This window comes from Puma concolor, chromosome E4 (genome assembly GCF_028749965.1).
Source record: "Puma concolor isolate L17-30 chromosome E4, mPumCon1.1.hap2, whole genome shotgun sequence".
Classification (NCBI taxonomy): Eukaryota; Metazoa; Chordata; class Mammalia; order Carnivora; family Felidae; genus Puma; species Puma concolor.
The window spans coordinates 51212831-51228300 of NC_141683.1; the positions used below are offsets into that span (position 1 = coordinate 51212831).

The following is a 15470-nucleotide window of genomic DNA, read 5'->3' on the forward strand; positions in this document are numbered from 1 at the left end:
AACCTCGACACTAAGCATCCCCGTCAGCAGAAAGTGCCCACGCAGCTGTCTCAAGTCCCTCCAGATTACCTCTTGTTTGTGAGCTAGGGAGGGATTCTGGAGCACCGTCTCAGAAGGGATCTCTTATGTGGTGCTCCCCGGTGGCCAGCCTGTGCCTTGGGAAAGGCGATCAGAAGGAGTTGATGACGTAGGGATGTTCTGTGCCCTCTGGCCTTGCTCAGTAAACAACCTGTCAGTAGGGCCAGAGGGGAACGCCCAGAGGATGATCTGCCCCCATCCTTGAGCCTGGCCCAGTGCTGGTAGAGCACCCTCCCCAGTCCTTCCTTCCTCTCCTCCTTCCTGGTGCCCACACTGCAGTGCACATCACTCCATTCTGGGAGACAAAGCCAGCCCCATTTTTGAGAGGAGGGAGAAGAAAGAGTCAAGGATGATTCTGTCTTCTCCATGGCTGCTGCCCAGCTGTGAAACCCTTTGGATCCAGTCCCCACCACCCCCCGCCCCCAGCAGGGAAGACCGGGGTCTGACATTTGCTTCCTTTCCCTCAAACATTTCATAGCATCTATGCTCTGCGCCTACCAGATCTCATCCCTCCTGAAAGAAGCAAAGCATGCATCCTTCCCCAGAGTGAGCAGCAGCTATGATATTGCTAAGATTTCAGGATCACTGTGGCAGCCTTGCTTGGTCATGTCTCCAGTGCTGCAAAGCAACTTATTGGGAGTGAGAGGGAACTCCGGAGGGTCCTGCTTCAAACAAACAACATACACACAACTGTGTGAAATCAAGAGGGAAAACACACCAACTCCAGCATCACTCTGCTGTTGCCTGATGTCAGCAGACTGCCCCCCAGGGGATTCTGTAAAATACTTTAGCTGCTCGGTTAATACTGGCATTATATGCATCCTAGAGAACATGGTCAGAAAGAGTGTCCCCTCCACACGCACATGTCTGGAGAAGGACAGAGGCAGAAATGCTTGACTTATGATACAGCTTTTATCCTCGATTGGTCTACGCGGACATATCATTATTCCTGCTGAATAAGGCCCAGATTATCCAGCCATACACATAGCCTGTTACAATTGCTACCCTTTTAACAAAACATTTGTTCCTGCTCCGGGCACCCAGCTCCCAGGGCTAAAAAGAGCACACACACACAGTTCTTTACAGAGGGGTCTGTTCAATCATGTTACAGTGCATTAGCTTGATTATTAGTTAATATTTGGCTTAGGTCTATATACCCTGGATAAATATGTACCATGCAGAGGGACTGCTTGGTGAGGAGAAAACTCCTCCGGGCTGGAACCACGGCTCCCAAGTTCACGCTCTTACTAGCAAGGAACACTCCAGGCATCTCTCCTAGGCAGAGCTGTGCACGCGTGGTTCTTTGGGCAGCAGCTTGCCTCCTGCATACGGCTGTGAGCACAGGCACACACATAAACACACGCACATACCATAGGCAGCACCAGACTGTGGACCCAGATGATCACAGAACCAGGGACAGGGATCGCTCTATAATCTCAGCCTGCCCCTCCTTCCCAGCACAGCACCGCTCTCTCCCCGTATCTCCAGCGTGCTGCCAGGCTCCACTCAATCGATGGGGCTCTGCCACCACCCTGGGGAGACTATTTGCAACCCACAGGGTTGCACTCTTCAGAAATTTTTTCTTGGCTGCATGTGCCTGGGAGAAAGAAGCTGCTAACCGACATGCCACGGGATCTAGGAGCATGTGAATCCTTCCTGCTCTAGGAACATGTGAATATAGATGTACCATGTATCACACCCTCAGCAATTGGGGGCCCTTCCCAAACACAGCGAACAGCCTATACAGTTCAGCCCAGCAGCCGCTGAGCAGGCGAAAGTCCCCGTCATCTTCTGCAATTATCCAGCCCGATTGGATTTTCTGACGCTAATGGGAGTTGCGCTAACTTTGAGGACTTAAACCAGGCAAAAGCAATATAGGTCAGGCAGAGTGCCCAAGCCCTGTGACAGCCATGCAACACTAGGGAGGCAGTAACAGGGCGATCTCCTGCTAAACCCCAAAGTCCACTGCTCAGCTCCACAAGGCAGAAACTAAGAGGTGGGATCATTCCCTCTAACTGCCAGGCACCTGGGCAAGAGGGTGGTAGGAGGGCGAAATGATCCATTTACCAAGGGACACACGGAAGGACAACGAAAAGGGAAGAGAGAAATATTACCAAAACCCTGCACTGTTACCTTGAATCCTTGCAAGAGCCCTCCTTGCTGTATCAGCTGCTCCCCAAACCTCCACCGACTGGGAGGAGACTCCTAAAAGATTCCAGGGTTTTGTGCAACATCTCCAGTGGCAGCTTTCCAAAGTTTTTACTTCATGATTTCTTGTGGCTCTTTCTCATTTGGGGAAACGCGAATGCCTCCCCCTCAGCGTTTGAGAGGGAGCGGATGTCTCTTTTCAAATAATTCTCTTGCTCCCCGCTTTGCTGGCTTTGCTGCTGCCGCCGCCGCCGTTAGACCACTTGCCTGCTGCCTTCCTGCTGAGCAGCGAGGGTCCCCGTCGCCCAAAGCATGTCTGAAGTGGGGCTTCAGCGCCAGGCCGGGGCGCACGCGGGTGGAAGAGGGAAGGAAAGTGCAAAACCCAGCTGGGGGAGTCCCCCGTCCCTCCACGGAAGAGAAACCCAAGATCTTGCTTTCCTTCCAACTCTAAAGAGACTCACCCGCCCGCTCCTTCTCCCGAAATCACTGCCTTGCACCTGGGCGAAGACAGTTCCTCCGGCTCCTCTGCTCTGCCGGCCGCCTGCAGACCTGCCCCTGCGCTCGCGCGGTAAGGCAGGTGCACGTCCCTGGGCAAGTGTTAACGGGAGCCTCCGAGCTCAGCGGAGGCGCTGCCGGAGCAGCCGCGAGCAGCTTCCGAGGCAGGTGGATTCCATCCCAGGGCTGCAGCCCAGGCGCGTCCCTGCTCCGACTCCGCGCTCCGTACCTAAGCAGTGTCACCTGCAGACTCAGACACCAGATGAGTGTCTTAAGATAACAATGCTGCCCTGCCAGCCCCTCTCTTTCTTTCTTATGCACGTAGGTTGGCGGCCAATGAGACACAGCGCCACACTCCCCACAGGTGCCCATTGGCTGGGCGGCTGGGCAGGGGGCGGGCTCGGAGTCTCACCGGCTGTCTCCTTTGGTTAGCTGGCAGGCTGGGGTACCAGCTCTGTTAACCCTCCCGGCTTTGCAGCAGGGACTTTTTGGTGTGGGTTACGAAGGCTTGGATAAATTCACGGCTGGCTGGGGAGTTGGAGGGTGTAAGAAGGCCGCCGAACAGGAAGAAGCTGGGAGCTAATTACATTTTCTTCTAATCTTCCTGAGTTACAATAATCATTTGTCCCAGACCATTTTGTTTGCTTGCTTAACTAGAACTCCTAGAGATAGGGACCCATTTGAGCCATTTTCCTTCTAATTTGAGGTTTTATTCAGTTGTTTTGTGCATTTTAGCCTCTTGGTCCTGAATTGCTTAATTAGAAATGAGCCCCCAAGTGAGAAATACTTATCTTACAGTGCGCGCGGGCACAGGCGCGCACACACACACACACACACACACACACACACACACACACACACACCCCCAGAGATGTGAGAGAGAGAGGGAGGGAAAAAGAGCAGGAACTCAGTAAGAAGAGTAGAGAGAGACTCTGAACAGCTAAATCAAGAAACGTTCTGTCCCCAAAACCAGGATTGTGAAGACAAAGGCAAAGAGGAGAACTTCAGGTTTCTGGGAAGAGATTAAAGGGGAAAAATGTCCTGCTTCCAAAAAAAGAGAATTGTTTTGCCTTTGGTGCTCTCCTTCTGTGTGTCTCTTTTTGCTTCAGTGTGTGTCAGGAAGAGGGACTGTTGATCTCCATTTGGTTTTTAAAGGAAGACTAAAGAAATCAGAACAGGACCAGCCTTGTTTCTGTGAAGCAGGTGCTGTTGCTGAGCCTGTGAATTGAGGGGTTGGGGGGGGAGGGAGAAAAGGCAAGACTAAGGAAAAAAAATTATTAACTTTGGATCAAAGAGTGTGAAATATATTCTTGATGTCCTAATGGGGATGCACAGCTGATTTATGTCCAGCTAACTAACATACTCCACTAAATTTTGGCAAGAGCATGGGAGAGTAATTGTTAAAGAAAAATCCAATTCAACAGAAGAGCTAGGGGCTGGAGCTGGCAAAGGAATTTGGGGAGTTCACACCAAGTCTTGTGGTGGGGAAAATAGGGAGAGAGAAAAAAAACACATAGAAAGGGAGACAAGTGTTTTGATTTAGCTTCCTTGAATGAAGAGCGACATCAAAGATTATTTTGTAAAAAACTAGAAAAAAAGTAAAAGAAAGCAGAGGTTTAATGAATGCCCAAATAGTACACATCAGGATTAGCTAAAAAGCATCAAGGAGCCAGATGTTCTGAATGAATGGGGAAAAATTAGAACTATTTCTCATATGGTCCCCCCCTTAGCCCCACCCATCCATCACTTTCACCTCCTCTGTATCTTATTATACAGGCTTGACCTTCCTTCTTCTTACTGTAGGTATGGAGTTCTAAGCCATGTTAAAAAAATTAATGAGGTATAATATACATTAAAAACTCCACAAGTGTAGAGTTTGATGAATTTTTGCCTATATATGCATCCACAATGACTACCTACATCATTTCCAGCACCCCGGAAGCTTGTCTGCACTTCTCAGTCAAAATCCCCCTCACCACCAGAGATAATCGCTATTTTAATGTCCATCATCAAAGACTGATGGCTACGTTTTCTTGGATTTCATAAATATAGAATCCACATGTATGCCTACTTTTGCGTCTGATTTCTTTTGCATATCATTATGTCTGTGAGACCCATCCGTGTGTCTGCTTGTGTATTTTCTATTGTTGTATAGTATTCCATTGTGTGACTATAAGCCATGTATCTATTTTCCTAATGACACATTTTTTGATTCCCTGTTTTTTTTTTTTGATTATTAAAAGTAAACCTGCTCTGAATGTTCACGTACATTTCTTTTGGTGAACACATGCAGTCATTTACCCTTGGTATACACCAAGAGTGTAAATCACTTCTTTTGCTCTTGGGTACTACAAGGGAGACCATTTCATGAAGGAGATTCTGAAGCTTACTTTCTATCTGCAATAATTGAATAAAGAAATAAGGTCAAAGGCTATCACACTACTGAACACTAACTAAAATGCCTAAAATGTGTCAGATCCTTTCCATACATTTAGTCTCATTTTCTTCTCACTACTCTAAAAAGTATGTATGTTTCTATTTTGCAAACAGGAATATCCAATGCAAGACATTATGTTAGGAAGTGGCCCTCGGCCTTGTAAGGTGGAGAGTACATGCATGTAAATGCTCTCTGTGACGAGCTATGTGAGACAAGAATGTGGTAGAAGGACCCACTACGTAGATGAGGCTGGAGATTGGTCTGTGGAGATGAGACACGACCTGGAGAACACAGAGCAGTGCATCCCAGTTGGACCAAATGGCATGGGAGGACTGGAAATGGAAAACAGGCTTTAATTTGATTGGAATGGAATGCATATGTGTATTGTCAGGGGAGAGGGGATAGATTAGACATTAACAGAACCTGCTATTGAATACATCTTGGTGAATATAAGTATTTGCACTTATCTGTGGCTTGTATTACTTGTGGACTCCATTTCACTGATGGGGACACAGACGGTAAGAATGGTCCAATCTCAGGGTGCCTGGGTGGCTCAGGTGGTTAAGCATGGACTTTGGCCTAGGTCATGATCTTGCCCTTCTAGAGTCTGAGTCCCACATAGGGCTCTGTGCTGACAGCTCAAAGCCTGGAGCCTATTTCAGATTCTGTGTCTCCCCCTCTCTGTCTGGTCCTCCCGCACCCCCCCCCCCCGCCCTCTCAAAAATAAATAAACATAAAAAAAAAAAAAAAAGAATGGCCCAATCTCACTTCCAAATAAGCAAATTACAGACTCTAGACTTGAATCCCAACCTGTTGTTTCACTACATCATGTTGCCTGTACACAAAGGTAATGATTGAGATGCTTACAAGTTTCTCCCAGTTCCATTTAAATGTAAAACATCACAGGATACAGATGGTCTAGCTTTTGTGAACTTCAACCTTTCCCCTATCTCTAGATATTTAATTCTCTAAGAGGAGGCCATGTGACATTGTATCTATGTTTACAGGAATCCTGTGCCCTGAAAAAATCTGACCTCAATTTATTTGTACAGTTCTTTTGTCTGATCTTTCCATAGAGAAAGACAAGAGGTCTATAAAGGCTTGAGTCAACAACTTCCAACTATTTCCAATTCAATACTCATTTTTTCAATGACCATTTAGTCTACACACTTTTTCTTGTAAATGTGAGTAGGAAACCATGTAAAAATGACTATAGATAGGCAAAGAATACTAGATATTGACTTATTAGAAAATCAACCCAAAATGGTTCACATGGGGTTTCTAAAGTGACTCGACACTTTAGAAAATTAGAAAAAAAAAAGATTTCAAAGTAATAGACTATATGCTACTTAAAAGCAGGAGTATTTTTCCTCTAGAATCTGTCTGTGCCTAGCCTAATGCCCAGCATATGGTAGGTACCTAAATGTTTACTGAATGAATTACTGTGATATGATAATCCATGGGTGCACCTAAATGTAATGTAACTGTGTTGTGGAAAGAGCATTAGGCAAAGAAGTCTCCTTTGTGGTCTTAGCTCCACCCCTTCTTACATTGATCTTGGGCAAATCACCTATTTCACTGGCCTCAAGTGCCTCCTGTGTTAAATGAGAGACTGAACTAACAGATGATTTGGTAGTTTTATGCCATTTCTCCCATTTTATGACTAAGTATGTTTTCCTGGCATCTACTCTAGTTTTTCAATGGTAAACTTCGCATAACTAAGTTCAATAGTGTTTTTTATGCTAGGGAGAGTAGGAAAGAAGGTATCACAGGGTCTTTCTCTTCCTCAGTACCTCCTAGGGAAGTAATGAAGAGAAGGATGCGTTTTGGGAAGGATCATTAGCTGATAAATCTTTTTTGCAGTGGTTAGTTCTCAGAGTATGGTTCTCAGCTTATCAGATTCAAAAGACAACTTGTAATAAAGTATTTTTGTTCTTTTTCTCCTACCAAACAGGTCTTTCACCCCTTGAACATGGCTCATTTTCTCTATTCTCATCCATCAACTAGAGTAGCCACGGGGAAATATGTGGCAAAGGTTGTTTTTTTTTTTTTTTTTTCTTTTAAAGGGCATACATTCATATATGCCAATACATTAACACCAGGTACAGTGAGAATGAAATTGTTTCTAAAATGGGGATCGTCTTTGGAGAGTGTGGTGCATTAAATTCCTGGAGAGCAGTAACTACCTATAGGAGACTTACAACACTATCTAAGCAGCACGGAATAAATGATGTCGGAGGGGCAAGCTTTTAAAAGAAATTATTGGCTATCACGTGAGAGAAAGTTCAGTAAAACATCAGATTCCAGCACACACAAACTTCACTTTTCTATCACGGTTTATTGCATATAGTCACTGTTTTGTTTAGGCAACACTGCCCAGCACTAGTGGAAACACACCTTATATAGGTTTTTGCCGTTATCTACGCTGTTCCACTTCTGATGGGGCTGGGACTGACTTGGTCCATACCGGAGGGACATTCTTTTATTCCGTTCCAATTCGTTAGGGGTATTTAGACACTTTGTTTCCACATGTCCTTCCAGCTCTGATCTATTTACTGGATTCTCTAAAATTAAAGGCTCAACAATTTCTTCTACTTTTTCTGTAAGTTATAGCACTCCCCACATCATTTTTATATTGGTTACCAGAGATAACATTTGTAACAGAAATGGAACAAAGGAGAGAAAAATCGCCTATAAAACTTCTGGTCTTCAGCTTCACTGTATACAGTGCATTGGCTTTGTTTTGCTGTTCACATCTACCTCTTGAGAGATCTACAACCCACGTATTTCCTCTAAATATTTCTGCAAAGTAGTGCTGAGTAAAAATATATACATCCATATTTCTCAGCACCCGTTTATCGAACATATATTTGCACAAACAGTGGGTAAAAAAGAATGGGGCCACCTACACCGACAAGATAACGGGGGGCTCATTTGCATCTAGAAAGACACCCCCCCCCCCACCTGCTCTCAGGAAACGCCTTTTAAGGTGTGTGCCTGTGTGCCCTTCCCGAGCCATCCGGATGATGATGCGAGAGGGAAGATTTTGCATTGCAAAGACCGATTTTTAAAAAACGCTGTGCAGGTAGTTCCTAGCCAAGAGCGTGCTCGTGCCGGGGGAGGCGAAGGAGGAGAAAGCGGCAGCACCGGCAGCCTGCTGGGGGCTGACCTGATTCCCTAGAATCCTCAGCTCCCTTCCTCTCTCCTCCGACGTCCTTCCTTCCCTTCTCTCCTCCTTCCCCCCCTTCCCTTCCCCAGCGAAGCAGCTGCGAGGAACAAAGAACGCGGGCGCTCCGGGCAGCAGCGCGCAAGCCCCGCGCACGGCGCGCGGCGTCTGGCTCCGCGGAGCTGGGCTCTCCCGGCTCCACGTCCCTCCGCAGCCTCCCCCGCCTCCCGCGCTCGCTCGCTCCCGCCCGCTCGCCGCCTCCCCCACCTTCGCGGCGCCGGAGGAAGGCGGCCGGGGCTCAAGATGGCTTTAGCCGGGCTCTGCGCCCTGCTCGCCTGCTGCTGGGGGCCGGCGGCGGTGCTGGCCACGGCCGCCGGCGACGTGGACCCATCCAAGGAGCTGGAGTGCAAGCTCAAGAGCATCACGGTGTCGGCGCTGCCCTTCCTGCGCGAGAACGACCTGAGCATCATGCACAGCCCCTCGGCCTCCGAGCCCAAGCTCCTCTTCTCGGTGCGCAACGACTTCCCGGGAGAAATGGTCGTGGTGGACGACCTGGAAAACACGGAGCTGCCCTACTTCGTGCTGGGTGAGTCCCGGGGGAGGCCGAGGCGGCCCGAGGCGCGGCCCGGCGCCCCCACCCCCCACCTCCCCTAGCTCCACACACCCACTAGCCGCCGACCTCCCCTCCCCCACAGCTACCTCCTGGATCCGCCCCGCGCCCGGCCCGCCCTCCACACCCACCTGCCGGCCAGCGCCTCCGTGCCCCCGGCTTCTCCCCGCTTCCGACCTGGACGCCGGGCCCTCGACCTCTCCGCGGCCGCCCTGCCCCACGGAAGCGGGTTGCAGGGGTCTCTCTGAAACCTTTCCCGGCCTTGACCTCCCCGCTTTCCTTCAGGAGCAGACTGACAGAGCACTTCTTGGAGGCTACCAGCTCCACTCCCATAAGCCCTTCTCCCCACTCTCTGGCCACATGCTCAGTTCTTGGCTTCACCCCCCCCCCCCCCGGACACCTACGGCATTTCCTGGGGGGAGTTAGAAACAGGTATCTGGCCCCCACCTTGGCAGGCGTGTGCAGGCCGGATTGCACCGGCTGGATCTCTAGGCTGCACCCTCTGAGAGGGTTCTTTATCTTTCACCAGATTACTGACACTCTTTCTGGCCTTCCTTCAGAACACTCAAGTTTCCTCTACCCCTGATGTCCATCCTGGCAAGTCCTCCCTCGGTGCCTACGTGCAACAGTGTCCTCATCCAGCCACCTCCACATGTCCATGTCACATCCCAATTCCTCGCATAGAGAAATCATCCGACTGTAGTCTCTTAATGTTGGCATCTTCTTTGTTCCCAGTGCTACCTTAGGTAGGCATAGACGTTCCTGCACCCAGAATGATCTCCCTGGGTAAGAGCTCTCCGTTCCTTCCTTTGTTTACATTTCTCTCCCAGTACCCCTATTTTAATTTTCTTAGGCCACAAAACTCCTTCAGATCCTGGAACCTCCACGTCCTTTCTGATTCACCTCTTTTTCACTACCAGGCTGCAAAGATATTGTGGTCCTGCTCCAGCATCTTGCAAAGCACCACAGGTTCATGTGACTTCATTAACCAAAATTTCCTTTCCTACTTCCTGTGCAGATGTATGTCTCCCCTGCTGTGCAGGCCCACCATGCAGTCCATTTCTTTAGTGATGCTCTAAATCATCCTTCTTTTGCCCAGGCAAGAATTCAGAGATAATCCAATTCAAAGTTCGTCTTTAGATCCAAAAACTGAAAAACAGTGAAACCGTCCAGGAGGCTGTTGCGTCCACTTAATGTACTACCAGCTGGAGTTCACTTTGTAGGAACATGGCTTCCTGATGGCCATACGTAGGTGACAGCCACATGTGGAATGTCCTCTAACATCTCCCTCATGCTCTTTATTCGCCAGAGAACTCTTCATAGTGAAAGCGTTAAGAAGTGGTTGAGTAAACCTCCCACTCTCCAACCCGCACAGAAAAGCAATTTCAGAAATTGCCCAATCCTTTGAAAAGTTGGTTTGCGTTTCCTAGAGAGCAGCTTAGTTGACCCCATTAAGTCCAGCCTACACTCTGGATGGCATTATGTATTTTTGCATTAAAGACATACCAATAACATAATAAAAGCTGGGGGCTGGCTGGGAATGGGGACACTGGGGATATGCTACTCATTAAAATGTACAAAAAATTGCCAGGTTATTCAGTGGTTGTAAATTTTGTGTGGAAGTCATGCTGATGTGCAAGTACAATCTGTTCATCATAATATACAAGAATGAGTATAGGGAATTCTGTGTTTCTAAAGAGCCCTGTTTTGGGCTCTACAATCAGTGTTTACTGTGCATGCGGAGGGCTGTGTGTGGTGTATAAAAAACGGGAAGCTGGACTAGCAGTTCTTCAAAATTTTCATGTCCTTTTTTGCAGAATCCCAAAGCCAGGGCCTAAAGCCTGCTGGGATCCAGTGTGCACAGCGAAAGACCAGATGTTAAAGAATGGGGTTTCTGCACCTCTATGCAAAGCTGCCCACTGCAGCACCCTGCTGGAGTTGCTATGGTAACCTCCTGCAACTTGGCATTTACATACAGGAACAGACACACTCTCACTTCATGGCCAGATGCATTTCCTAAATGCATTGATTGTGTCTCCCCCTACCCCCTGTCAGTGGGGGCATGTTCAGAACCAGAGATGTGCTGATGCCTATCCCTTCTGGCCCAGTATTCCCAGGGGGAATAGGAGTGACTGTCAGCTTGTGTAAGGGAGCAGAGCTAGTCCAGGTTCATGGAGGAAAGACTCAAGTGTATAGTTGCTCTTGAAGTTAAGTTTTGTGGTCCTGGATTCTGTCGCTCGTGGCCAATAGTAAGGGCTGTAGTGACTTTGGTTTTGAGCTTCCCCTACTCTTATCTCTGGAACTGAAGTGTGCTTAAGCAAGTCATCCTCTAGAGGAATACGAATTCACTAGTCCTGGGAAATTACTGATCGTTCACTTGCTCAGCACTCGTTGGCATTATTAGGATAGACAAGTGGAAAAAAAAATAAATAAAAGGCCCCTGCCCTCGGATTCTCTCTAGTCAGGGAAAACAGACTGAAATACCTGTAAGAATTGGAAGAAATAACACTTGATCGTGTGGTATGGGTGTTAAGGGGCGTGGGAATGCTGGGGAAGGAACTACTTGCTTGGTAAGAGCAGACTCCATGGATGACATGGGCTTCATTAGCGACCTTGACCCAAATCAGGTCCTTTGATTTCCTTTTGTCTCCAGGATCAAGTCCTGTTTTTTCAGTGAGGCAAACAAGACTATGTTCTGACTCCAGCCAACGTCTCCAGCCTCACGTCCCTGCAAGACTTTGCATATGCTGTTCCTTCTACCTGGAATGCGCTTTCCCCCTTCTCTACTTGGCACCCATCTGCTCTTCCTTTTAGACCATGCACACTTGTTCACCTCTCTAGGAAGCTTTACCCGTCCCCCAAGGCACATGCGTGTATCCCACTTCCGTCCTCTTTGTGCGGATTTAAAAAGTCAAAACACGAACGAACAAGATTAAAGATGGATTCAATTTGGCTTGGCCAAGGGGAAGGTGAAGCCATCTCAGCAGTGGGTGGGGATGAACAGGAATACGGGATGGCCCGCGTGTGGTGCAGTACTGGGATCGCCCTTGTGGGAGGAGAGTCGTCGGGAGGGTGTGCGGCTCGAGAGAGTGGAGCGTAGTTCTCCGCTTAGAAGCCAGGCAGTGCAGGGCTGATTTGACATAGAAGGTCCTGAAGCCTGACTCCCGGCAGCTACCTCAGCCAGCAATGCTGTGGGTTTTGCTTGTAGGATGGGTCATCCTGTGGGGCAGTGTTGGGGGGTGGGGTGGGGTAGTGGGAGCTCTTGTTGTCCAAAGTGAGTTTGCAAATGGTGCAAGGGCCACGTGTAACTTTCAGTTGTGCTTTGTTTGGCTATGTGTAATTTTAAAATGCTTTGACTCGGAATGTTTTTAGTCAAGGCCTGCCATCTCTAGATTGTCATGCTTCCCTTTTCTTTATGGTATTTATCTAGCAACTCTAAGCCAGGCAGTCTAAACCTGCTTTCAGAAATGTTGGGGAAACTCTATAATGTTCCAAAGTAAAGACAGTTTCCAAATTAAGATCTTGAGATGCATAGACCTGTGGACTAAAAAGAGGCTATAAAATAACCATAGGCTTTTTTGTTTGTTTGTTTTTTGGAGGGGCATGGGTCTTAGGTATTGCAATCCAGGAGATAGAGTCCATGGAAAAAGAAAGTATGCTCAAATTGCAAGCAGAGAGTGCAGGTTTGTAAAAGCAAAACCCACATGGTGACGAAACTTGTTTTGAAAGAATTATGATTGGTGCTGACAGAGTTAACCCAGAGGCTACAGGGTTGGCTATTAAGCTAACAGGTGTTACATTGGATTTCAGTCCAAAGTAGAAAGATATGTTCCAGGAGGTGGTCCAGTTGTAATGGACAGGTTGCAATTGATGAACTCAAAAGTTCATGGTGTTCTAGAGAATTGAAACAGGAGAAGTGAGAGGGCCCTGCTTCGTCAGTATCCTCCCCACCCTATTTTGTTTGGACAGACTGTTAGCAATGTGTATTTCACGTTGGAAGTTTCTTTAAAAGGCCTTATTACTCTCTCAGGAGAATATAAAATCATGAAAATTTCCTATCTCAACTAAAATTTTGTATCCGAGCTCTTAAGACCGTAGACCTTCTTGCTTTGGAGGTGTGTCTGATTTTGACACAGTTGCTTAACCTGCATTGAAGTGTGGTCTTCTGTGCTGTGAACAGAACAGATTTATCAGTCTCACTACTGTTGAGGGGTGCTCCTGTGTTTCAGACCCAAAGATTGAGCTCGTGCATGTGTGAAACTTAGCGAAGAAGGCTGTTTCTCCTGAGCCTTGGTGTTTAGTTTTAGCTGCCATGGCTTTTGATAGAAGAAGGTACTCCCGAAGATAAATCAATCAGCCTGCAGGGATGTAGTGCGTTCCCACATGCAAGGTGCAGTTTAAACTGTCTGGAACAGTCCAGTGTGGTGGTTAAAAGAACAAGCTTTGAAGACAGATCTGGTGTCAACTCCTGGCTTTTCACTTCTTCCAACAGTGGAGAAAAGTAAGGATCAGAGAGGTTAAATAACTCACTCAGGGTCGCAAAGCTCACAATTGATGGATCCATTACTTGAACTCAGGTCGATATGACATTTAAACCTTTCTCTTAGTGGCGATTTTATGCCTTAAAAATTTTCAAAATCTGTTCTTTTTCATGATTGGATAAAAGAAGGCTCGGCAATGGTGTAGGATAGGGAAAGTACGCCAACCTACTTTGTACAGAAGAATCCTTCATGACGTCTACGTAAATACCTTTTGAATATCCTTGCCCATTGAGTGATTTCTCACCCAAGCCTTAATGCGGAAGAGAGTGAACTTCATCAAGAAATATTTGCCTTAGCAGGTACACTTACTCTCCGAAGCAGAGATGGGGATTCTTGTTTCATTTATAGTGTCCAGGTTTGGGGAGCCATGTTCCATGATGTGTACAGACGGCACCCTCTGTGGTGATGAACGATGTAGGATCTGTGGGGATGAAGATAACCTGTCCAGTGCTCTTCTTGCAAAGACCCCGCAGAAATGCAAACTGGGAATCCCAGAGAGATGGCTCCATGGATAAATGGAGCCATCCAGAAGGTTTTAGCTCCTGGTCCCAGGCCACTGCCCTTTGTATTAAGTGGCCTTGTGCTTTGAATCCATTGTCAGGGCTCCATGGAGCTGCTCGATTAGCAGTTACTGAGCTTTTTTTTTTTTTGATTTTTTAAAAATTTTTTCTTATTTTTGAGAGAGAGAGTGTGAGTGGGGGAGGGGCAGAGAGAGAGGGAGACACAGAATCCCAAGCAGGCTCCAGGCTCCGAGCTGTCAGCACGGAGCCCAATGGTGGGGCTTTGAACTCACGAACCATGAGATCATGACCCCAGCTGAAGTCGGATGCTTACCAACTGAGCCATCCAGGCGCCCTTTACTGAGCTTAATTGGCTTCCAGTGTGATAGTGGGCATAATTTTCTACCTTTCTGCAAAAGTTGAGCTTTGCTTGTTAGGAAACAACCGTACATTTTTTTTTTTTTCACTCGTCCGTCCAATTCTCCACTTGAGAAGAAACTTTAAAATTTCTTGTCCTTCCTTTTACTCTCTGTTACAGTCAACTGCTTAGGTTAACAGTAAATAAATTTATATACAGTGACAGCCCATCTAAGACACCAGGACGATGAATGGTAGCAATCTGAAAGTAGGGTCTCCTATACTTACATAACTCAAAGCAGAAGAATGCACTAATTTACAGTATTGAGAGGATTATTATTTATAGTTTGTCTACAGAAATGTAGATTTTTACATCAAAGGCATTTTGAATGCCAGGGTGATGAATTTTACAACATTTCAGATGCTCTTGTAGATATACTGATAGGTTTGAATTCAAGTCATTGGAGTTTTTGAAGGAAAAAATGAAATACGAGTTTAATTTCTTTATAGTTTTTTGGAGTGAAGATTGAGGTCTTGTTTTATAGAGCATATATATATATATATATATATATATATATATATATATATATGTATGTATGTATGTATTTGGAGGGAGTTTTTTTCGAGGGTGGAAATGCAATTAAACCCAAAAGGCTCGAAGTTTCTCAGATTAACGTCAGTTTATGGGCACAGAACTTGACTTCCTTTCAGCGGGGACACGTCCCATCTTTATTTCTCCACTTTCACACTGAATTGAAATAGATGCACACAAATGGCAGAAAAAAGCTCTTTTATTTAAGCAAGTTAATCTCTCAGGACAAGTTAAGGCCTCTGGTAATTTCTAATGTACCACAACTTGTTATCTATCATCATTCTTTTTATTATAAGTATGTAATAGTTATTAACTTATTTTTTAAATTGCATACAATTTAAAATTTTGAGACAACACGATGAAGCGCCTCTGTTGATTCCTGGGTTTCCAAGGAACAAAATTTGTACAAATTAAACTGTTGCTGATAGTTGTCTAAATTGATACATGACAACTTTTACAAAACAGTTTGGTATCACATGGTAAAGTTGAGAACATGCACGTCTCACAATCCAGCATTTCTACTTCCAGGTATTTACTACACAGGAA

At 46.5% G+C, this 15470-nt stretch overlaps 2 protein-coding genes across 8 annotated transcripts in view; one reads left to right on the plus strand and one right to left on the minus strand.

The window, feature by feature from the left end:
- BRINP2 (BMP/retinoic acid inducible neural specific 2) overlaps nt 1–9262 on the minus strand; it is a 127272-nt gene extending 118010 nt beyond the window's left edge. The window contains exon 1 of one of the 3 annotated variants that reach the window (XM_086693497.1): nt 9066–9262. The gene's annotated coding sequence lies outside the window, so the exon portion shown is untranslated. Of the gene's footprint in view, nt 1–2211; nt 3013–9065 lie in introns of those variants that run through there. The other 2 variants (XM_086693500.1, XM_025921130.2) reach the window with 2 other exon arrangements.
- ASTN1 (astrotactin 1) overlaps nt 8244–15470 on the plus strand; it is a 300263-nt gene continuing 293036 nt past the window's right edge. For 2 of the 5 annotated variants that reach the window (XM_025920974.2, XM_086693496.1), the window contains exon 1: nt 8245–8910. In XM_025920974.2, coding sequence (XP_025776759.1) covers nt 8628–8910 — 283 coding nt within the window. In that variant the 5' untranslated portion in view covers nt 8245–8627. Of the gene's footprint in view, nt 8911–15470 lie in introns of all 5 variants that reach the window. The other 3 variants (XM_086693494.1, XM_086693495.1, XM_025920975.2) reach the window with 3 other exon arrangements.